Source organism: Macrobrachium nipponense, chromosome 27, assembly GCF_015104395.2.
Source record: "Macrobrachium nipponense isolate FS-2020 chromosome 27, ASM1510439v2, whole genome shotgun sequence".
In the NCBI taxonomy this organism is placed as follows: domain Eukaryota; kingdom Metazoa; phylum Arthropoda; class Malacostraca; order Decapoda; family Palaemonidae; genus Macrobrachium; species Macrobrachium nipponense.
The window spans coordinates 27,949,669-27,973,231 of NC_087216.1; the positions used below are offsets into that span (position 1 = coordinate 27,949,669).

Consider the following 23,563-nt stretch of genomic DNA (forward strand, 5'->3'; position numbering starts at 1 on the left):
TGGGAGGGACTTCAAGCCTATGCTTTTTCCTCCGTTCTTCTCTGGTGAGGTCAGTCCTCAACAAAGTGAGGGCAACCAAGCGTCTGGATCTCACCTTGATCGCCCCCTTCTGGCCACAGAAGGAGTGGTTTCCCGACCTTCTGGAAGCACTGGTGGAACCCCCCATTCGCCTGCCAGAGAGACCAGATCTTCTCAAACAACCCCATTTTCATCGGTTCCATCAGAGGCTCCACATGCTTCATCTTCATGCCTGGAGACTGTCAGGAGGTTCTCCAAGCACGAAGGGTTCTCCTCCAGAGTGGCGCGACAGTTGGCTCTTGCCAGGCGGCAATCAACAGAGTAAATTACCAGGCTAAATGGTCGGTTTACAGACGTGGTGTAAGTCTCAAGGACATTCAATTTCTAGACCTTCCTTACCGAAAGTAGCGGAGTTTTTAGTTCATTTACATCATGACAGGGCCCTGTCACCTTCGTGCATTAAGGGTTATAGGTCTATGCTTTCCTATGTTTTTTAAGACAAGGCTTCCTGAGATCTCTTCATCTATGTCATTAGAGATTTACTTCGATCATTTTTCCCTATCTCGAACCCAGGCAGCAGTGTTCGCCTCCGACATGGGACGTTAACAAAGTCCTTCAAGCCTTAAGGTTCCCTCCGTTTGAGCCTCTGAATTCTGCCAAATTTAGGGACCTCTCTTCTAAGACACTCTTCCTTGTCTCACTGGCTACAGCCAAGAGGGTGGGTGAACTGCAAGCACTCTCTTGTTTCTGGTTGCCAGATCTGGACAAGCATGATTTTGTCATACCTTCCTGAATTTGTCGCAAAGACTGAATCGTCTGATAATCCCATTCCCAGGTCTTTCGTTACTGAAGTCGCTGGTCGACTTTGTTGGTAATTTAAATGAGGAATTAGTTCTTTGCCCTGCCTGTTAGGGCCGCGCTCATGTTATTTACGCCGCACGAAGGACATTCATCAGGGTCGTCCCCGTCATCTGTTTTTGTTTCACCCCGAAATGTCAAGAGACCTATTTCAAAGAATGTGTATCCTTTTTTCTCAGAGATCTGATCGTTAAAACTGGTGGTTCAGCTGCTGGGGAAGACCAGACGCCGAGAGCACACAGTATTAGAGCAGTTGCTACATCAGTAGCTTTTTATGAAGAACGTCTCAGTCGCCAAGGTGCTTGAGGCGGCGACTTGGCGTTCTAATTAACTGTTTTTGCCTCTTTTACTGAGGGATATTTTCTCTAGTCTAGGCGACCTTCGTTCTTTGGGCCCAGTTGGTGATGGCAGGACAGGTCGTCAGACAGGAGAATTAGGTAGTCTTCCTGTTTACGTTTGGTTGCTACCTGTATATTATTCATTAATTTTTGTTTTGTTGTATATATTTTTGTTTTTGTATTATAACCCATGGCAGTTTTTGACGTAGTTATAATGGGAATTAGGCAGTTTGGTATTTAAGTGTTGTTGATGACAAGGACTGACTGCTTGGCAACTCATGCTGCTTCCATTGTCAGTGTGAAATGGTTCCAGCCACTGGGTTGGTCAGCACTGGCGACTACGCTTCTCCAGAGTCGATGCTGACCTAGGACTAGCCACTGGTTCGCTTGTCCTGACGACTCCTGCTTCTTCCACTGTCCTGGACAGGGAATTAGTAGATGGGATCGTCTGCTGTCATCTGGTGACTCGCTCACCATCTTACTTTTTGTCTCACCTGTCTTCTCAGAGTCAGACACTCGTGGAGATCAGGCGACATTTAGTAGCCTGAGTTTCTTGTTGACGAAGTCGGTTGCGTTGATACACCCCCGATGGATCGTGTAACATGAGACCAGGTTGGACTGTCAGGCATTCGTCCTTCGGGACTGAATAGCCTTTTTGCTCCGCGCTCCTTTTCTCTTGGCACCAGAAAGCTCGAGTAGGGAGTTGCTCATGAGCCGATTCGTTGCTGGCGACTTCGGGTTGCGTTGATACACCCCAAGGTTTGCTTAGCTTATTTGAATCGCCCAGACAGTCCAGACACTCATCCTTTAGGGAAAGAATAGTGCTTGATAGTCTTCAGGGTGCAGCCTTGCTGTCCGCAATTCGTCTGACTGGTCACCTGGTCAGTCACCTGACTTTAGTACAGACGGACTGACTATGCACTTACTCCTTGTCCTGTGCTACCGCAGTTGGTGGCATTATGGTAGGAGACTTTGAGTTGTTAGTATCTCAGACCTTGGGTTGAGTTTTGACTGCCTATGATATATATTTCTTTGTTTGTTTTTTTTCTCCTATCTGTCCGAAGGGGAAATGTATTCAGATTCCCTCCTCCTTTTCAATGTGGTTAATCGGGCTAGATAAATTATATTAAGGTAATGTTTATTAATATGGAATTTTATTCTAAAATTAATATTAATAATACTTACCTGTATAATTTATCTAGTCCCACCCATCCTACCCCACGATCTGCCTATCACAACTGATTTGAGGGAAGGTTTTCGTATCTGTCAACGACAGTGTTGCCAACTGGCGGACAGAATAGGAGGTAACAGGGTTGCCAATGTGGTAAATTTTGGTGCGGTTTTTGGGGATTTAGGGCTAGATAAATTAAACAGGTAAGTATTATTAATATTAATTTTAGAATAAAAATTCCATTTTCAGTACCTCCGTCTTAGGATTTTGGAAACTTCATTGCCGCTAAGTATCCTAATTGTAATTTTGATTTATTTACTTGGATTTGTGGCTAGGCATACGCTATTATTAAATTGAATTGAATTTTATTAATTTTTGCATAAGATATCTGAATCTAGTTAGGCTAGTTTCAGAGGGTGTTGTCTGCAAAGATAGGGTGTGGCTACCGAAAGCTTCGGTAGATCCGCACTTGGTATGCACGAGGGGTATGTGTCTTGCTTCTTTGTTGAGATTTGTCATGTAAGGAGTGTGAGACTTTGTCTAATTCCGTAAGGAAGACTTATGATTCGTATGTACGCAATTAATCAGTAAACAAAAGTCAGGGTAGTGAACCTGCTAACCTTCCTGTAGACTTTATTTTGCCTAACCCTGTAGTATGGCCTACGGGCTATGAATATGTCTGCAAGAGGTGCTCGCTCTCCTTCATTGTTGTGAAGAGTGCTACTTCTGTAATTGTTACTCCTAACCCTGTAGTGTTGCCATCGGGCCGTAAAACAGTGTCTGTAGAGGGTATTGCCCTTTCTCTGATACTCTATCGATTCGCAACTTAGAATCGAAAGTGCTTGCTTTAGAGAGCAAAAGTGAAGTGGCTAAGTGCAGTGACAGTGCCCCTCGTGTAGTGGAGGATGCGTCAGATTGGCCTTATTTCGCCTCTAGGCCGGGACCTCTGCTTGACTCCCAGGAACACAGGGAGAGAGCATGTCGAAAGCCGAAGGAGGGTTACGAGGAACCCCCACCGATCTGACGTGCCTTCGGCAGACCTGAAGATACTCCCAGGCTGCCAAAGTGCGTGCACGTGCACGAGAAGTAAGAAGGCGAACGTCGCCTGAACACATGTACGTCTTTCCACCGAGAAATACGAAAAAGAAGTCATAGTAGCAGGACGCTTTTGAGAGCGGACATCCGAACTTTGTTACTGTGAGAATAAGAAGGCGTTCCCTCGCCCCTCGTATTCTCACACAATCAACCCTTCTCCTGAGACTGCTTCGTGCAGTCGGATTTCTCTCCGAGATGTATCTCGCTCTTCCCTGAAGGCAGTTTCTCTCGCTTGTTTTGACGCATGTCAGGAGCGTGATGCTTTTCTGCACGCTTCTTTTGACGCTTGGATGGACGCCAGGCACGCGCGGGTGCACGCCAAGCGCGCGCGGGTGCTCGCCAAGCGCGCACCAGTGGACGCCGAGCGCACGCCAGCGCACGCCAGGTGTGTCGCCTGGCTGAACATTTCTGTTGAACTCTTCAAGCTCTTGTTTACGATTTGGGCCCAAAGAATTTTTACCTCTACCTTCGGTGATACCTTCTACCTCACCTGCAAAGAATGTGAAGTAAGCAGTGCTTTGGAGGAAGCTTGAAGTGAACAGACAACTTCGTCTTCGAAACCCAGCAAGACCTCGGGTTTTGTGAATTCAAGAGGTCTCTGTCAATTAATATTGCTTTTCGCAAAGGTGGATGGAGTTAAGGAAAGCTCAAGGGAAGATCTCGTTTGCTCTACCGCAGTCAAGACTTTGCGATGAGGCAGTTACGGGTTATGTAAAAGCTCGACGTCCTGCATGTCATGACGCTCGACAACGTTCAGTAGGATTCTTGCAAAGGCACTCATCAGGAGGATGCTCTTCAGGAAAGCGCAAGACAGGACTTCCTTTGCCATACTGCCAATAAATTTAGGTTGCAAGCTCTTTAGTCCATCTGAAGGGCTTTTCAGATGATAGATTTTGTTAGTTCCTAGTTCGGGACTACGCTGCCGAAGTTGAACATCGGGGTCCTACCTGCCGTAAGCCCAGTCTCTTAACAGGATTCTTGCCCCTTCTTCGATTGATACGGGAATCGGAAAAATAATATGCTCGACTTCCTGGATTACATTTTGTCAATTCAGTGGCTTTCCCCCATTGAGAATATACTATCGTTTTGTCAAGTAAGTGGGTATCCCCTCATTGACAAAATATCTCTTTGTCCCGTAAATGGGTTAGTTCGCATTGACAAACATATCAATAACTTTATATTGCGTAAGCGGATAAGCTCTTTTTGACAAGATTCGGAAGAGCTCTCATTCATCAATCGCAGACTCGTACAAGTAATAGACTTGTAGACTACGTCAATGAACGCTTATGTCCAATAACATAAGAAGCTTGAGCTGTCCGCTTCGATTCTCTGAGATTTGTTCATGAAACTTGCCTGTCAGATATATATGTAGCTGTATTTCCGAATTCAGCTATAGATATGTCTGCCAGGTAGGTATGAACAAACTTTATTGTATCATAACAATATCATATTTTGCCTTGCGTTATTTTACTACTGGTTGGTTCAAGTCATATACGCTTGCTGTAGTTATCTCTTCGGATGGCAACCGAGAGGTCTATTGTCTATTATTTTAAGGGTATTTAACCGTTACTCCCTGCATCCTTCCAGGAGTTTCCGATTTATGACGACACAGACGCATCTCTATATTTAGCGTTTTCTGTTTCGCTTAAATATACCAGCTTGAGAGTCTCTTTCTGCTCAAAAAATAACGGACCTATTTCTTCGCAGAATAGAGTAGCTGGCAACCCAGGCATACGGTAAGAGACGACGAATGTAAGCTGCTGTCACTGTCCTCCAGTCCAACCGAGCCAGTACCAGCTCGTTCGCTGTCATGCGCGGTAGGTTACGTCTCTCTCTCCTGCGGATTGACTGACTAACCGTATCTCTGTGCTGGCGGTTACGTCTCTCTATCCTGTGGGATTGACTGACTAACTGTTTCTCTGTAATCACAGACTTTAGCCTAAGATTGAGGGGATTTCTTACATGAATGAATAAACATTGCATTCGTTTTGCCTTACTATGTTCAACAGAGATATCTCTTACTTCTTTCGGTGCTCGTTACCGCACGGTATAGGACTACGAGTCTACCGCAACATTGCACTATTATATACTCTCCTGCTTAGGCGAAGCGCAGCCTTATTAGGGAAGTAAGCATACACGGTGAGGGAATGGATGAGCCTGCTGGGGACCATTTCCTTCCTGAAGAAGTTTGTTTCCCTGAATAGACTGCAATTCAGACCTCTACAGTTTTTTCCTACCGGGAAACTGAAATTTGTTCATGAGACTTACTTGGCAGATATATATATAGCTGTATTCTCCGAAGTCCGACAGAATTTCAAAACTCGCGGCACACGCAGTGTGGGCGGCCAGGTGGTAGTACCCATTCCCGCCGCTGGAAGGCGGATATCAGGAACCATTCCATTTTTCTATTCATATTTTTTGTCTGTCCTCGGTCGGTAAAAAACACCGCCTTTACAGACCTCCGCCCAGGATTTTTGGATTTTAACTCGTTATAAGTATCTGGATTGACTTTTGGTTTTGACTCTGGATTGTTGGATTGGCATACGCGATAGTGGACTGTTTTTGGATTTTGGATTGGCTTTTGTATGAACGTGATGTCGGGATCAAGTTCAGTGAGCTTCAGAGTGTGTGTGAGAAGTGATTGCAAGGTGAGGCTACCGAAAGCATCGGTAGACCCCCACACAGTATGTATGGGGTGTAGGGGGCATGTTTGTTTGCTGGTTGATCGTTGCATTGAATGCAAAAGTTTGACTGAGGATGAATGGAAGGTGTATGAATCCTATCGGCGTAAGCTAGAACGCGATAGGATCAGGAGGTCTTCCTCTAAAAGCGTTCTACGAAAGGTAAGGGAAGTAACATTTCGCCTATATTAACACCAGTAGAATTGCTTCACCTAATCCTGTGTTGTTGCCCTGAGGGCCCTAGTTCTGTGTCTGGAGAAGGTAATGCCCTTTCTCTGATTATAGAGTCATTGCGCATCTAGAGTATAAAGTGTTGGCCCTGGAAAACGGCTCGACTAAAGTGTGTGATCGTGCCCCTAGTGTTGTGGAGGGGGCGTCAGATCGGCCCCATAATGCCTCTAGCTCTAGACCTCTGTCGGACTCCCAGACCTCAGGGACGTGGGCATGTCGAAAGCCGCAAGAGGGTTACGGGGGCTCCCCACCGATCTGGCGTCCCTTCGGCAGGACCTGTTGCTACTTCCCAGGCTGCCAAGGAGCGTGCTCAGGCTCGCATCCTAAAGGACTGTTTTTCGTCCTCCGAGGCGCCCTCCCCGCGCAAGGGGTGGAGCTCTCGGAGTGACTCACGTCCGCTGAAAAGGACTTTTCCTAGGGAGGACGCTTTACGTCCCCTCTCTCCGCTCTCGTTGCGGTCGTCGCCTGCTCGTATGACGCGTTTCCTCCTCAGAAGAGAGGTAGGACGTCGTCCGAGGACGACGCTGAGAAGCGCTTCTCTCGCGCCTCGGAGAGGCAGGTTGCTGTTCCTGTGAGAAGGAAGGAGGATGGCGTCCCCCGCCCCTCGTCTTCTCGCAGGCGCAGCCCTTCACCTCCTCTCGGTTCTTCACCTTCGAAGAGTATTCTTGCGTCGCTTCAAGACCAATTGGCGACCTTAATGGCTCGGAAGACTCGCCCAGCAGCAGTTGAGCCTAAGCGAAGGAAGGACGCTAGACTGCCTGTCAAGAGGACGAGGCAGTCTCCTCGTTCGTCGCTGTCTCCGCCCGCGCGTCAGGACGCCTTTGAGGACGCTCGACAGGACGCCTTGGAGGACGCAGTTGAAGACGCTCGGCAGGAGGGCTCGTCGGGTGGCTTTGTTTGACGCTTTGCCGGTGGAGAAGGCTTTTGAGAGCGCTCAGAAGGACGCTTTGAAAGCGAAAGCTGGACGCTTGAGCGTCAAGCGTAAGGACGCTCCTCGAGAGAGACTTAGTTTCCTCTCTTTGACGTGCAGCGAGGTCAGGAAGCTCTTCGTAGTTCGAGCTCTAAAGATCGACAGAAGGTCGGTCGCCTTGAGGAAGCGGATGTTAGTCTTCCTCGGAAGCCTTTGTTGAAGGCTAGACCCGTGGGGCGCACGCCCTCTCCAGAGGTTCTATCTCCTTTGCCTCTTCGGGAGGAAGGAGAACATAGTAGTCCGGCTGACTCAGTGGAGGAAGAACAGCCGTCAGCTTCGTCGGTTTCCGACTACAAGGTGCTGGTACGACTTTTACGCTCTTGTTTGGGGAAAAGTTCCAGCCTGCAGCTCCTAAGTCTCCGCCCTCTCAGTTCTCCTCTTCGAAGTCGGGCAAGGTTTCGGAAGTGGTGGAGATGAAGACTTCCTTATCCACTAAGAGAGCATTTAAGAAATTACAGGACTGGATGGAACGTCGGAAGGATCAGGGCAAGTCGACCTTTCGCACCCTTCCTCCTTCAAAGGATGAGTTGGGAGAGGTGGCATTTGGTATGAGACCAAATCGGATAGTAGGAATTAAGATCCCGTCCTATTCCCCAAAGGGTAACTTTGCTAGTCTGGGTAGAACGCCCAGAAGAAGAATCCCTTTGTCCGTACGCGAAGATTTCTTGGACACCCACGGAGATAGACCATCACATGAGAGGTCTGTTAAAGACTCTGGAAGTCTTTAACTTCCTAGACTGGTGCCTAGGAGCCCCGCCCTGGATCTTCAATCTAGGAGTCCTGATTCTTTGAGTCTGGGGGAGCTGTCCAATGGTGTTGTCATGCATGGACAAGGCCGTCAGGGATGGTTCGGGAAGAGTTAGTGTCTCATTTCGGCACTGCTTTCCTCAAGAAGAGAGCGTGTTATGCAATTTCACAGCTGAAGTCTGTTTCTGCATCGCAGAAAGCAGAACTTCTCTTTGCACCTCTTTCGAGCCATCTTCTTCCCCCAGGCTATGGTAAGGGACCTGGCAGTGAGCCTACAAGAGAAGGCTACCCAGGATCTCTGGCCCAGTCTTCTAGACGTCCGGCAGTCCCTATCACGTCGTCGTCGGGAGCGACCTCCCTAGGAAGGTTAAACCCTTTCGGAGCGCTCCTCCCTCGAGAGCTGCTCCTCGAGGGAGAGGACTGGCAAGAGGAAGAGGTTCCTTCAAACCTAAAACCTCTAAATGAAAAGAAAGTCCTTCAGACGCCTGTCGGAGCCAGGCTAAAGTTCTTTGCGGGAGCGTGGAGAGAGAGAGATACAGATGCGTGGTCCTCAAGATAGTAGAACAAGGGTACAAGATCCCCTTTGTAGACCCTCCTCCTCTTTTCAACGACTCCCAGAGATCTCCCCGTCGTATCAAGGGTGAGAAACAGCAGGTTCGTTAGATCTTTTGGAACAAATGATCTCGAAAAAGAGCGGTGGAGCAGGTCCTAGACCTGGGGTCACCAGGATACTACAACAGACTTTTCCTGGTACCAAAACAGTCGTCGGGGTGGCGTCCAGTCTTGGACGTAAGCAGCTTGAATCTTTTCGTAGAAAAGAAAAAATTCAAGATGGAAACACCTCAGTCGGTTCTAGGAGCCGTAAGACCGGGCGACGGATGGTGTCCTTGGACCTACAGGATGCATACTTCACGTGCCTATCCACCCTCTTTCAAGGAAGTTTCTGAGGTTTATGCTCAAGGGGACAAAGTTTGGCAATTCCGAGCCCTTTGTTTCGGTTTAAGCACGGCTCCGATGGTATTTACCATGCTCATGAAGAACGTAGCAAGATGGTTACATTCTGCAGGAATAAGAGTGTCCCTGATCTCGACGATTGGCTTATCAGAGCATCGTCAGAAGAAAGGTGTCTGAAGGACCTTCACTTCACGTTGGCCTTGGCGAAGTCCCTGGGACTTCTAGTCAACCTCGAAAAGTCGCATCTGACCCCAACACAGTCCATCGTGTATCTGGGGATTCAGATGGATTCAGTGGCTTTTCGAGCGTTTCCGTCCCAGGAACGACAGCTGCAAGGCTTAGAGAAAGTCTCGGCATTCCTGGGGAAGGAAGCTTGCTCGGCGAGGGAATGGATGAGTCTGCTGGGAACCATTTCCTCGCTGGAAAAGTTTGTTTCCCTGGGAAGACTACACCTCAGACCTCTCCAGTTCTTCTTAGCAGACGAATGGAGAGTCAGAGAGGATTTGGATGCGAGCCCTTTTCATCACCGAATCGGTGAAGAACCATCTAAGATGGTGGTTAGATCCTCGAAGTTTCGAGAGGGGTTGTCCCTAAAGCTTCTGAGCCCAGACCTAGTGTTGTTTTCCGACGCTTCGGTGTCGGGATGGGGAGCAACACTGGGAGGGGAGGAAGTGTCAGGCACTGGAAGGGGGAACAGGTGTCCTGGCACATCAATGTAAAGGAACTAGCGGCGGTTTTTCTGGCGCTCAGTTCTTCCAACAAAAGGTTGCAGAGAAAGTAGTCCAAGTCAACTCGGACAACACACAGCCCTGGCGTACCTAAAGAAGCAGGGAGGTACACACTCCCGTCCTCTGTTTTGTTTAGCGAGGGAGATTCTGCTGTGGGCAGATGCGAGACGGATAAAGATCCTGACGAGATTTTATCGCGGGAGTCCAGAAACGTCAGAGCAGACCTTACTCCAGCCGACAAGATCAGATCCTGCCAGACGGAATGGACGTTGCAACCAGGACGTCTGTCGAGAGCTCTGGAGACTGTGGGGGTTGTCCGTTAGTCGACCTCTTCGCGACGTCGAGAACAAAGAGGTTGCCTCTTTATTGCTCTCCTGTTGTTTGGAATAAGGGAGCAAGGTCGCCGATGACGACGCACTGCTCTGGGACTGTATGGAACGAACCCTGGACTTATATGCCTTCCCGCCATTCAAGATCATGGGGGAAGTAGTAAGGAAGTTCACGGCATCGGAGGGGACGCGGTTGACCCTGATCGCCCCGATGTGGCCCGCGAAAGAATGGTTCACAGAGTAATGTCATTCATCATAGGCTTTCCGAGGACATTGCCCTGGAGGAAAGATCTACTCAGACAGCCCCACTTCGCAAGATATCACCGAAACCTCTCCGCTCTGGGTCTGACTGCGTTCAGACTATCGAAAAAGCTGGCCAGAGCGAGAGGTTTTTCTAAAGCAGCTGCAAAGGCGATCGCCAATGCTAGGAGATCGTCCTCGAGAGCTGTTTACCAGTCGAAGTGGGCTTCCTTCAGGGCATGGTGTAGAAAGGAGGGAATTTCCTTTCTTTTCCTCTACCTCTGTGAGCCAGATAGCCGATTTCCTGCTATTTTGTTTTAAGAAATGTGCAGAAACTTGGCGGTCCCGACCATCAAGGGATATAAGAGCATGCTGTCGGCAGTCTTCCGACACAGAGGACTAGACCTGTCTGATAACAGGGATCTTCACGATCTCCTGAGATCCTTTGAGACATCCAAGATACCTCAGACGAGGCCTCCTTCTTGGAACCTGGACTTAGTCCTTAGACTGTTAATGTCGAGTCCTTTCGAACCTTTACATGAAGCGTCTCTTAGGAACTTGACGAAGAAGGCTCTTTTCCTAACTGCTCTGGCGACGGCGAAAAAAAAAAAAGAGAGTTAGCGAAATTCAGGCCATTTGTAAAGAGAGTGGGGGCTTCAAAGGGGACAATGCTGTCTGCTCTTTGAGTCCCACTTTTTCTTAGCAAAGAATGAAAACCCGTCGAACCCTTGGCCAAGGAGCTTTGAAATCAAGGGTATGACAAGCCTTGTGGGCCAAGAACCTGAGAGAGTCCTGTGCCCTGTCAGGGCTCTAAAGTTTTATGCCCACAAGACTAAAGAAGTACGAGGTCCCTCAGATAATCTCTGGCTGGGGTGTTCGGTTAAACGACCCGATATACCGTTATCCAAGAACGCTTTTGGCGTTCTTTCTGAGGGACGTCATTAAAGAGGCTCATTCGTCTTCCACACAGATCGATTTGAGCCTCTTGCGAGTGAAAGCTCACGAGGTCAGAGCTGTTGCAACCTCGCTTGCCTTCCAAAGGAACATGTCGATCAAGGACATCCTTGACGCCACCTTTTGGAGGAACAATTCAGTATTCGCCATCACACTACTTGAGAGATGTGAGAACGATATACGAGGACTGTTGTTCTCTTGGGCCATACGTTTCTGCAGACACAGTCTTGGGGGCTGAAGGTAGCTCTCTCCCTATCCCTTAGTTAGGTTTAGGTTAGTTTTTAGTTGATGTGTTTTTTGGTTGTGGTGAGGCTTTGGTGAAGACCTCCCATCTTTTAGCTTAGTGTTCAGGGGTCTTTGTTAGTTGGTCAGGTGGTGGTCAGTTGCTTCGTTGCCCTCATTTGTATGGCTCTATGCTCTTGTCACATTGAGGTCACGTCCCCGTTGACAGAGCATTCAGAGCGCACCAGCACTACAGGTCTCCACCTGGCTGGCAACTCTGATTAAGCACAAGCAGGCTGTAGTGACAGTAATCACAGAGTCTACTTTGCTAACAGGTGAGGAAACCAAGCGGGTATATATCTACTTAATTTAAGTTTCCTACAAATCCTATTCTGTCTCTTCCCACCATCCGAAGGTGGGATTCAGCTATATATATATCTGCCAAGTAAGTCTCATGAACAAAATGTTATTGTTATAATACAATTAAGTTTGTTCATACTTACCTGGCAGATATATATAATTAAGTGCCCACCCACCTCCCCTCAGGAGACAGTGGCACTGATAAAATATGAATAGAAAAATGGGAATGGTTCCTGATATCCGCCTCCCAGCGGCGGGAAGGGTACTACCACCTGGCCGCCCACTGCGTGTGCCGCGAGTTTTGAAATTCTGTCGGACTTCGGAGAATACAGCTATATATATATCTGCCAGGTAAGTATGAACAAACTTAATTGTATTATAACAATAACATTTTATCCAAGATCTAGGAATGATTCTGAACATCTCGGTGCGTCAAGTATCACCTGAGGTGATAGAGAGAAGGTGCCGGACTTCTGGAGAGGGTTTCAGATGTCCTGGAACATAATCTGAAAGAAGTGGAAGCAATTCGGTCGTCCCTCCAGTCCTCGAAACGAGTTTTTGGAACCAGTGGTCCAGATCAACTCTGATATTCCACAGCTCTCTCATATCTTAAGAAGTATCTTCTCTCGGCCTCTGTTTGAGTTTACGAGAAAGAGCCTATTATGACAACAGGCATAGAACGTAACGATCCTCTAGAGGTTCGTTACAGGATTGCAAAAGTCCGTACAAATCTTCTCGATCGATGGCAGCAACTACTGACTTCCGAGTGGAATCTTTGTTTAGAAGTATGTTGAGAGTTGTGGAGACTTTAGGGACGTCTTTTCATTCATCTCTTCGCTATGTTGAGGATGAAGAGGCTTCTTCTTCTCTGCTCCCTTATTCTCGATCCGGGAGCGGTAGCATTACACGCCATCCTATGGTATTGAACGGGGATGGATGTTTAGTCTCTTTTCCCCTTTTTTCAAACGCTTAGGAAATGTGATAAGATGATTTATGACGTCACAGGGAGCGACAATGACGCTGATCGCCCCATGTTGGCCTTCAAGATCCTAGATTCACAGAGGTCACGTCCTTCCTAGTTCACTTTCCAAGGACCTTTTCCGAGAGAGTCGGTCTACTCTAACACGAAAGGTACCTATAACCTCTCCGCTCTGAGTCTGACTACGTTCAGACTATCGAGATGTTGACAGGAATAAGATTACCGTCTTCCCTTTCTGTCTGAAGAATGGGATAAGCTGGCAGTCACAACTATTAAAGAATACGCAAATATGTTGTTGACGGCCTTTGGGCTCAGAGATTTGCTTCTGTCAAACAACAAAACCCTTCAAGATCTTTGAGTTTGGTGGAATCTCGAAACTCACTCACCATCTACTTTTTGTCTCACCTGTTTTCTCGGAGTCAGACACTCGTGCGAGATCAGGCGACATATAGTAGCCCTGAGTTTCTTGTTGACGAAGGCGGTTGCGTTTATACACCCCCGATGATCGTGTAACATGAGACCAGGTTGGACTGTCAGGCATTCGTCCTTCGGGACTGAATCGCCTTTTTGCTCCGCGCTCCTTTCTCCCGGCACCAGAAGCTCGAGTCAGGAGTTGCTCATGAGTTGATTCGCTGACGACGTTGGGTTGCGTTGATACACCCCCCAAGGTTTGCTTAGCTTGAATCGCCCAGGCAGTCCAGACACTCATCCTTCAGCGAAGAATAGTACCTTATGGTCTTCAGGGTACAGCCTTGCTGTCCTTGATTCGTCTGACTGGTCAACTGGTCGGTCACCTGACTTTAGTACAGACGGACTGACTGTGCATGTCCAGATCGAAGCTTTCAATTTGGAGCTTAGACGTAGTCTGAAGTTCTTGATGTCAAAGCATTCGAACCTCTACTACCTGTTAACTTCTTGCACGTGATCAGAAAGGCCTATCTTCTAATCACCCTAGATACGACAAAGAAGGTTAGTGAGGTTTTAAGCCATCGTCAGAAGTTTTGGCTTTAGAGAACACAATGCGGTGTGTTCTCTAAGCCTTCCGTTGTGGCCTAAGAATGGAAACCCGTCTTGTCCTTGGGCCAGGAGCTTGGAATCAAGGATGGCACAAGTTATTGGGCAGGAGCCAGAGAGAGTCCTGTGCCCTGTCAGGTCTCTCAAGTTTTATCTACATAAAACTCAAGAAAGTCGAAGTCCTTCGGGCAATCTGCAGTGTTCCGAAAAAGACCAGACTTGCCCATATCGAAGAACACCCTGGCTTTAGTGTTAAGGAGTTCTTTCAAAAAGGCTCCTTCATTGTGTTTGCACAAAGATTTGAAATCTTTTGATCTGAATGCTCAAGAGGTGAGGGCGCGGCCTCGGAAGCATTTCAACAAAGCATGGCACTCAGCAGCATCCTGAGTACCATGTTTTAGCGAAGCAACTCTGTGTTCACTTCACACTCCCTGCGGGATGTGAAGATGGCATATGAGATCTGCTGCTCGCTAGGGCCATACGTGTCTGCAGACACAATCTTGGGGGCAAGAAGTACCACTCATCCTATCCTGTTGAAAATGGTTAGGAAGAGCTCTTAATTTAGTTGTTGAGTCGCCGCCAAGGGCGACTTCTTAACTCTTAAGCCTTAGTTAAACACCTTAACTTTGGCTAGGTTGGTCAGGTGGTGATATTATATATATATATATATATATATATATATATATATATATATATATTATATATATATATATATATATATATATATATATATATAGATATATATAGATATATATATAGATATATATATAGATATATATAGATATATATATATATATATATATATATATATATATATATATATATATATATATATATACAGTGGAGGACCCCCGTATTCGCGTTCTCCAGATTCGCGGACTCACACATTCGGGCGGATGTTTTCTCTGGGGAACGTTTCCCTGCATCATTCGCGGAAAAAAATTTCGCGCATTTTTGCGGTATTTTTTTCTTTTTTTATGATAAATATCCACAAATTCCTGGTTTTTTTGATGAATTTCATCATAAAATGCACTTTTGTGATAAAACTATTACAAGTATGAACATTTTTAGTGGGTTTTTCTTGAGTTTTAACTAACAAAATAGGCTGTTTTTAGCATTTTCATAGGGGTTCCAAACATTCGCGGGTTCTAACTATTCACGGGGGGGTCTGGTACGCATCCCCCGCGAATACGGGGGGACCACTGTATATCTATATATATAATATATATATATATAGATATATAGATATATATATATATATATATATATATATTTCTTTTACTTCTTAGCCCTCATGGTATGGTCAATATGGTCTAGTCACATTGTGGTCATGCCCCAGTTGACAGATCATCTGGAGTGCACCAGCTATATATAGGTCTCTACCTCGCTGGCAACTCTAGTAAAGCAGAAGCAGACTTGGGTGACAGTAATCACGAAGTCAGCTATGCTAACAGGTGGAACCAAGATGTAAATCATCTGCATGCATTTGTTTCCCAAAATCCTTCTATTCTGTCCCTTCCCGCCTCCAACGGTGGGATTCAGCTATATATATATCTGACAGGTAAGTTTCATGAACAAAATGATACAGTTATGATACAATAAAGTTTGTTCATACTTACCTGGCAGATATATATAATCAAGTACCCACCCACCTCCCCTCAGGGGACAGTGGAAATAAAAATTATTTGAATAGAAAATGGGAATGGTTCCTGATACCCGCCTCCCAGCGGCGGGAATGGGTACTAACCACCTGGCCGACCACTGCGTGTGCCGGAAGTTTTTGAAATTCTGTCGGACTTCAGAAAATACAGCTATATATATATCTGCCAGGTAAGTATAAACAAACTTTATTGTATCATAACAATATCATTTTTTTTTTTATGTTCAACAGGTAACGCCTGTGTATGTGAGTTCAGCTTGGCCAAATATGGATTGGCTGACTTTCTTAAGCATATGGGAAAGTCTCTCAGACGACATGAAACGTGTTGCAGACTTGGTAGGAGTAGAAGAGAGCTTCATTGTGAGAGCAATGAAAGGCACCATCAACAGAAAGGTAAATTCATTATTTTAGGTTGAGAAATATTACAAAGTTTATAGAGTCTTGACAACTGAAGCTAATTAATTTTTCATGCTCTGTCCTAATAATCTTAGTAATTTCATCATACCTATTATGACTGTTATATGCTAGTAGGAACTTGATATCTTTTTATTGATTACTTATTTTTCAATTATATATTACATATAGAAATAAATATATTGCAGATTGAATTGCCAAATTCATGTGTTATTATAAGGAAATTTTGAGATCTCAAATGTTTGGAAACTGGTTTTGACATAGATCTCACTGTATCCATGAAATTGTAGGAGGCTAAGTCAAGGCTTAGTGATTCACAACACAGGTTACCAAGGTTTAGTTATAATGACTAATCAGCAATTCAAACAACGGACTAAACTTTGCAAACAAAACAGGAAACAGACTTAAACAGTTGAACTGATTGCTTGATTGTATGCTCTGATAACAACTAAGGTTGCTAATTGTCTACTTTCATGCCAGTCAGGTTTTTTATTTTTTTGGAGAAAAGATGGAAATTATCAAAGGGAAGAAAAAGTAAAGATGGATCGTAAAAAGAGAGTAGTACTAGTGGTTTGCCAGTGATTATTATACTGTAATGATATATTGTTTTTAAAGGAAGTGCCAGAGAGTGTAACGGGTGACCCTGTGGAGACTATACATACATAAAATAAGGTCGTCCTATCATAGAAGGAGAAAAGTTATACTTTTTGTGAAGAATTATAAGTTTTTAGAGTAAAAAAGAATAAAATTGATTCATTTGATTTTTTTACTGTCGTAGGTTCGGCGTCAGGCAAAACTGCTAGCTGTACATCAGAGGTTCTACACAGCACTGGCTCTCCATGAACTTGTTCAAGAGGTTCCCCTGAATGTGGTTGCTCAGAAATATGCTGCCACTAGGGGTATGCTGCAATCTCTTCAGCAGTCAGCTGCAACATTTGCAGGTTAGTTTAAAATGCCAAAAAAATGTTTCAAACCATCACATAGTCTTTACATTGCATATGAGTAACTTAATAATCTATCCTCCATTACTGCTCTGTCTTGAAATTGGAATATATGAGAAATTTTTACATTTTTTGCAGTACCTTTACTTTGATGGCTTTGGTAGCTAACCCAGTTCCAGATTTATACTCTTCATAAAAACATGTGATGGTTACACTGCCTGACTGATTGATCTCACAGCCACTTATCAGGCTATTACTTCAAGCACCTTTGTGAACATACTAAGTATTTAGCATAATAGATGCCTTTATTCAATTCCTGATCTGATGGTGAATTAAAACAAACAGAAATCCATAGAAATTGAAATTTATCAGGGTTGGAATGAGGAACAGTCAGTCAGAAAACTAGTTTGTATGGATGAAGCAGGATAGAGATGAGTACGAAGGTCCAGAAAATCAAGGAAAAAGGCATAGAGGAAAATTAATTATAATCATCATCTATTGTATTATTCTAATGTAAATACTATACTACAATGCATAAAACATCCAATGTTTTGTGGTACATATAATTTTTTTCTCTCAGGAATGGTGACTGTGTTCTGTAATCGTTTAGGTTGGCACAATCTTGAATTATTAGTGTCCCAGTTTCATGACAGACTGCACTTCGGTATTCAGCGAGAATTGTGTGACTTGGTGAGGCTTTCTTCCATTAATGGTCAACGAGCAAGATATTTATATAATGCAGGATTAGAAACTGTGAACCAGGTGGCCCATTCATCAAAGGAAGATGTGGAAAACATTTTACATGCAGCTACTCCATTTCAAAGGTAAAAGGGCAGAACAGTTTTATGAGTGAATTGTGAAGGATCACTTCAATTTTAGCTCTGGCTATATCATTGAGAACAATACAGCTTTTGTAAGTTGTGTTACTTTGTCAAGACCAGCTGTATGATTGAAGAGGTTCAGTATATGGAGGTTATGGTATGTAGATGAGATTGTTTCATGTGCAGTGGTCTGTAACAGTTGTAAGCAAATTTTGGTCTGCAAATTTCCTTTTGCATTAACAATAAACATAATTTCTTAACAATAAAACACTTATACTGCAAACTCACTCATCATAGAATAGCCTCACAAATGTTAAAGTTCTGTGCATGCCCTGCCCTTGCTCCACTGTCCCAGAAATGAAAGAAGGCATAACTCCTTGGTGCGACTCCTTTGAAGTGGGTTCTGCTGCTCCACTTCCCAGGATTATCACAGTATTTCTTGTTTGTTATGTACCATTTATTATTTTTTCATGCCCTGCCATAATCCCATCATTAATATTCATGATCTACAAATAGACTTGGTGTTCAATTCAGTTTCAGGGACCTTTATAGTTTATCTTTGTATTTTTTCTTTCCTCCTCAGTAATAAGATGGAGGAAAAGGAGTCCAAATCTGGAGGAACTATCTGGTTGTCCTCAAATCGGCCCCTTACAGAAGATCAAATTGCTGCTCTTATTGTAGAAGAAGCTCGGCAGCTGGTTCAGGTGAGTCGTGATGTTTTTTATCCAGTTGGCAATAGTTATTCACTTAACATCTAAGTGCATATGAGTGAGAAAGAAATAAATTACTGAGAAAAAGACTAAAAAGTAGAATTATTTCTCATAACCTTCTGTTAATTTTTAGATGAACACCATATTTGTTGGAAGCTTGAATTTCAAGTCATTAGCCCCTGTGAGCTTGTTCCTTATGAATAGTTCATGTTATGAATAATAATATTAGTAATAATAATGATGATGATGCATTACAATTTGCTAAAAAGTGTGGATTTCATGCTGTAATGAATGCTATCATAGATGGATGAATAATGAAATTTCCAACTACTTTAGACTGTGGTATATGCTTGAGCTTGTATACAATGCCAGGTGACTGCTATTTTCTTTCTATCTTTTTACATAGAACTGAAGCTTTTGAACTATTTTAAATGCACAAAATTTTTCTATATAATTCTGCATTGCAGCCTTGTAAAGTTGCGTTGTAAAACGTCTAAATTCAAAAGTTGTCATGAGTTCTGTTTGAAAACTGTGTAACTTCTATGCAGTACTTCTATTTAATATTTATAGTTTCATGTTTACTTTTATGAAAAGAAAATTGATTGAAAATGTTTTTTGCAGAAAGAATTGGGTCTTTCTTCCATCGATTGGACTCAAAGGCAAAAAGTAATTACTACTCCAAATCGTTGCCCAAGGCCTCGCAAAGGATCCAGCTCATCTAAACGAAGAAGTTCTAGTGCAAGAAGGAAATATTCTCCTCCCAATCCTCTATTGCAAGCTGAAAGTGCAGCTGGGATAAATGTTATATCTCCAATGTTATTAAATAGGACAGTTGCATCTGCCATGACACCTTTGCATAGAAAGAGAAGCAGGAGCAGCCCTCAAACTATCACCAGCTTACACAAAAAATCTAGATTAATGACGTCAGGTACAGAGGTTGAAAAAGTAAAACAAAATGCTCCTGAAGCTAAAGAAAGCACCCAGTTAGCATTGGAATCGAAAGAGGTTGTGACTCGTACAAATTATGCAGAAATTCATGCCTCAGAGGATGGTAAGGAAAATCTTCATAATGTCAAGAGTGGAGAGACTACAAAAGAAGTTTCCAATAGTAATCAAAGGACTCCTACTCAGCTGCTTCCAAATGAAAAATCAATTTTCCAGAAACCTCATGCCAATGGCTTTTCAAATGCTGAGAAAGTTGATGTAGATAACTTTCAAGGTCATGAATATGTGCTACATGAAGTAAATTCTGATTCAAAAGAGTTCAACTTCAGGTCAAATGAAAAGGAAAGAAAGGATGCAAAGGGCAAGCCAAAGAATAGACACTGGAAAGAAAACCAGTCAAAACAAATGAGCAGAAAAGACAGTCAGAAAGAGAATGCAAAGCCCCCAGAAAAAAATGAAGTTCAGGCCGAAATTCAGCATTGTGCAGAAGTGAACAAGTCTTTGAATAATCAAGTAGAAGACAGTAATAACACTGTGGCTAAAATTACTGCAAGAGGGATTTTGTTTGGGAGAAATAATTTAAAAACTGATGATGAGTTTGCTGAAAAGGATGTCAGACCAACATCATTTTACGTATCAGAGTCTCAAGATGATAAAATAGATGTGTTTTCCCGTACACGCAAAGCTAAAGCAAAAAAAATATTTCAGATTGTAAAATGTGAGCAGTCCAGTAATAACAATGATAATTTGCTCAATCAAGACAAAAAGTATCCTCCAGATACAAGAATTACTGATGATCAAGAATGTATTATTGAGATTGGAAACAACCAAAATACTAATTCTTCAGCATCAACAAACCAAAAAAGTCACATTACCAAAAAGATTCATGAACTTTCTTATACTGAAGATTCAGAGAGGACATTTAAAAAAGCAAAAATTATTAATTCAAGTTCAACTCCAATTACAGATAGTGATGAAAGGTTATTGAGAGTGACATCATTCCAGGGACGCAACCATCTTTCTGTTGTGAATTCAAATGAAGATTTGAGCTTTGAAGGGACTGAGAGAAGCAATAGCCACAGTAAACAGAAGATTGACTCTGCTGTGAAAGAAAAGCGGGACAGAGAGCGTGATTTATTTAAAGACTCTAGTTTTGAAAAAGTAGGTGAAGGATCCTGTCAGCCAGATGGCATAGATTTTCTTTCAGAGTCTCAGAAAGAAGCCTTTTTGATGACCATGAATTCCCAGGACTTTGACACGGAATCATGTAGATTTGACCTCTCGAAAGATGAGAAACAATGTAATGAATCTTGTTTTGATATTGCGTGCAGTAAAAGAAGCTATGAAGCACTCCTTGATTCAGAAATAAGGAAAAAGACTCAGCAGCTTAGACCTATAGATGATTTAGGAGGTTCATCCTTAACTGAGATGTTCAATCAGGAATGTGTTGAAGACCATAAAAAGGTTAACCCGTGTCTGTTACCAAAATATCACGCTTGTGAGGAAGATCTTGGGTGGGAACTTGATCTAAGCCCTCTAGAGGATGATGGTCACAGGGATAAAGTAAATGGAAGAGAAATTTTGAGTTCTCATGGTTCTGATACTGAAATTACTGAAGGTCAGGGCAGTCCTTTGAAGAAGAATGACTCAACTAAGCCAAGAGAAAGATTACCTTCAGGTGACATGGATATTGATGGTTTGATACCTCTAGAATTGGGCCAAAGCATTTGTGACTTACAGGATTCAGATTGTGAAAAAATCAATGCAGGAAATGATAGTCTCTCAGATTCCTTTTTGGACAGGGCGTTTGACACTTACCTCAACATCTCTTCTAGTAGTATTTTTGATGTAGAGGATAGATCAACAAGTGAAGGAGAAAAGTGTAGCACAAAAGATGATGATAAAACTGAAAATACAATGAAAACAGAGACATTAAAGCTTTTAAATGTTGAGGATGACATGGTAGCTACTTCAAGAAAAAATAGGCTATCAGATGATTTGTTTTCTTCTAGTGCACTGCTTAGTCAGTCAGACCTGTGTTTGCAGACCACAACAAGTGGATTATCAAAGCAAAATAATCATCAACCCAAAGGGGAACTAACTGCTATTGATTGTAAGAAAGGAACTTCAGTATATGAAACAAAAAGCAAATATGAACCCTCTACATCCTCAGCTATTAATGATGATCAAACTGCAAGTTCGGATATTTCAAATGTCACTTCAAACTCATTTTGCATAATTGATGTTGTTGGTGATGCTCAGTTGTTTGACTGCTTTGCAAACGAATGGAAAGAGCAGAAGAGGTTTTCGCTTTCGCTGGCATGTGAGAAACCAACATCTCATCCTAAAAAAGGTGGAATTGGTAAGTCTGTCCAACAAACATTTTTTCTAGTTGTTCATATGAATCAGGAAGATAATTTAGCTAAAATCAGGAGCTTTGCTAATTTGTTTTGATGAGTGGAGAGCATAAAAAGGAATTTTTACTTTTATGTTTTTAGTTTGTATGTTAGGCATTAGTAATATATTAAAATGAGCCAGAAAATCTTCATTGTTGCTTCATTATTGAAAATTTGAGTGTTGAATACATTGCTCAATCTTACTATGTATACGTAATGTGACTCAGCCATTTACATTCATTGGAAGGGTATTTATGGCATATAAAAGTTATTTATAATGTGTATTTATTTTAAGAACAAGAGGACTCTCAATTCTTTGTATAATTTTCAGGTTGGCGTATAACGGGACACAGTAGAACTCCCAGAGGCAGTCGAAGCCAAGAAGTAGCAGGGCTTGTTGTCGAAAATTCCAGTCTCTTTATTGTTGGGATGGCAGTGTGCTGGGGAGGACAGGATGCTTACTATATTAATTTCAAAACCACTCAGGAAGGTATTCTTGATATTTAGAGATACTTTTGTACGTATGTTGTTTTATATTTGTATGCAGTTATATATCAAAAGTAGATGATAATGTAGATTGCAATGTTCAGATTGATAGTATGTAACTGTTATTGACTGTTTTACTTTATGTATAGGTAGTATGTTTTAATGCCAGCAGCGTATATAATTAATTTTGTTGCATATTTTTCGTTCACTTGAGTATAAATTCATCATGGGTACCTTTCCAGTTTCTTGTCAGGAACTTGAGTTCTTGTAGCCCTTTCCACAACAATAGTCATGTGTTCAGTCTCTTAGCCAATGAGCATAGCATGTGTAAACTTACCACTACTGGTTTTATTCTCTCACTAATAGCTACCAGAATGTTTATATACTACTGAAATACCAAGAGATTTAGGCATTGATGGATAGGTCATCATAATATGAGGTTAGCCTTCAGAAAAACTTTCTTATTGCAGAGGCAATCAGTTGCAGTTTTCCAACACCACCAATTTGTGAAAATGTGTCTTATGAGAAAAGGATTGCTATGGTAAAAGAGGCTTTTGCCAATGGTGAGCTATTGCCCATACTTTTGTTTTATGGATTTTTTGGTCATATAGGTCTTGATGAATTAAAACCTATTTTTTAGCTATGCAACCTATACTTCTTAATTGAAAGTTTTAATCTGATATCAGCAGTGCTTCAGGTCTGTCAGGTGATACAGTACTTTCATAGCATTAATCCACCAAATATTTAACCATAATATTCCTGTCATTTACATTGAAGTGTTGCAAATCTGTTATCAGCACAGAACAAGAGCAGTATTGTATGCACCTGGGATGTCAAGACTTTTGTGAAACTGATTGTTGCAGCAGGAATCGAGCTGTGGACGCCAAATTTTGAAGATCCGAAAATAGCATCGTGGATGCTAGACCCTGGCGCAAAGGAGCAAAACATCCATAACTTGGTAAAGGGATTTTGACAAAGGAAAAATCCATTTCTGGGGGAAGACCTGTGTCACCCGGTGAAAAGTTGCTGTAGCTGACTTTTCTAGTATAAATAGATCCTAAATATACCAGAGAAAAAAGCTAGCATGGTATGCTGAGGTTACTACCCTCGTGCGAGCACCCTAAGGGTTTAAAGTACAAGGCGAGTGGAAGCCACTATTCACAGGTCCTCTGCCAATTAGAGGATTCCTTTCCAAAACCCTTCTCATAGAGAGAGCCGTCCCAAAGGCCACTTCCTCCCCCTCGCCACTGCTACTTCTACCTGACCCGAGCGCCATCTGCATTCCTGGATTTAGACACCCT

At 43.2% G+C, this 23,563-nt stretch overlaps 1 protein-coding gene across 6 annotated transcripts in view; it reads left to right on the forward strand.

The window, feature by feature from the left end:
- LOC135200981 (uncharacterized) overlaps positions 1-23,563 on the forward strand; it is a 121,785-nt gene that overhangs the window by 23,398 nt on the left and 74,824 nt on the right. For 2 of the 6 annotated variants that reach the window (XR_010311417.1, XR_010311418.1), the window contains exons 16-23: positions 15,781-15,942; positions 16,742-16,904; positions 17,485-17,728; positions 18,309-18,429; positions 19,057-21,742; positions 22,108-22,266; positions 22,733-22,825; positions 23,065-23,220. Coding sequence is in view for 2 of the 6 variants with exons in the window: in XM_064229769.1 (XP_064085839.1) it covers positions 15,781-15,942; positions 16,742-16,904; positions 17,485-17,728; positions 18,309-18,429; positions 19,057-21,742; positions 22,108-22,266; positions 22,733-22,825; positions 23,060-23,220 (3,789 nt within the window). In the remaining 4 variants the exon portion in view is untranslated. Of the gene's footprint in view, positions 1-15,780; positions 15,943-16,741; positions 16,905-17,484; positions 17,729-18,308; positions 18,430-19,056; positions 21,743-22,107; positions 22,267-22,732; positions 22,826-23,059; positions 23,221-23,563 lie in introns of all 6 variants that reach the window. The other 4 variants (XR_010311419.1, XM_064229770.1, XM_064229769.1 and 1 more) reach the window with 3 other exon arrangements.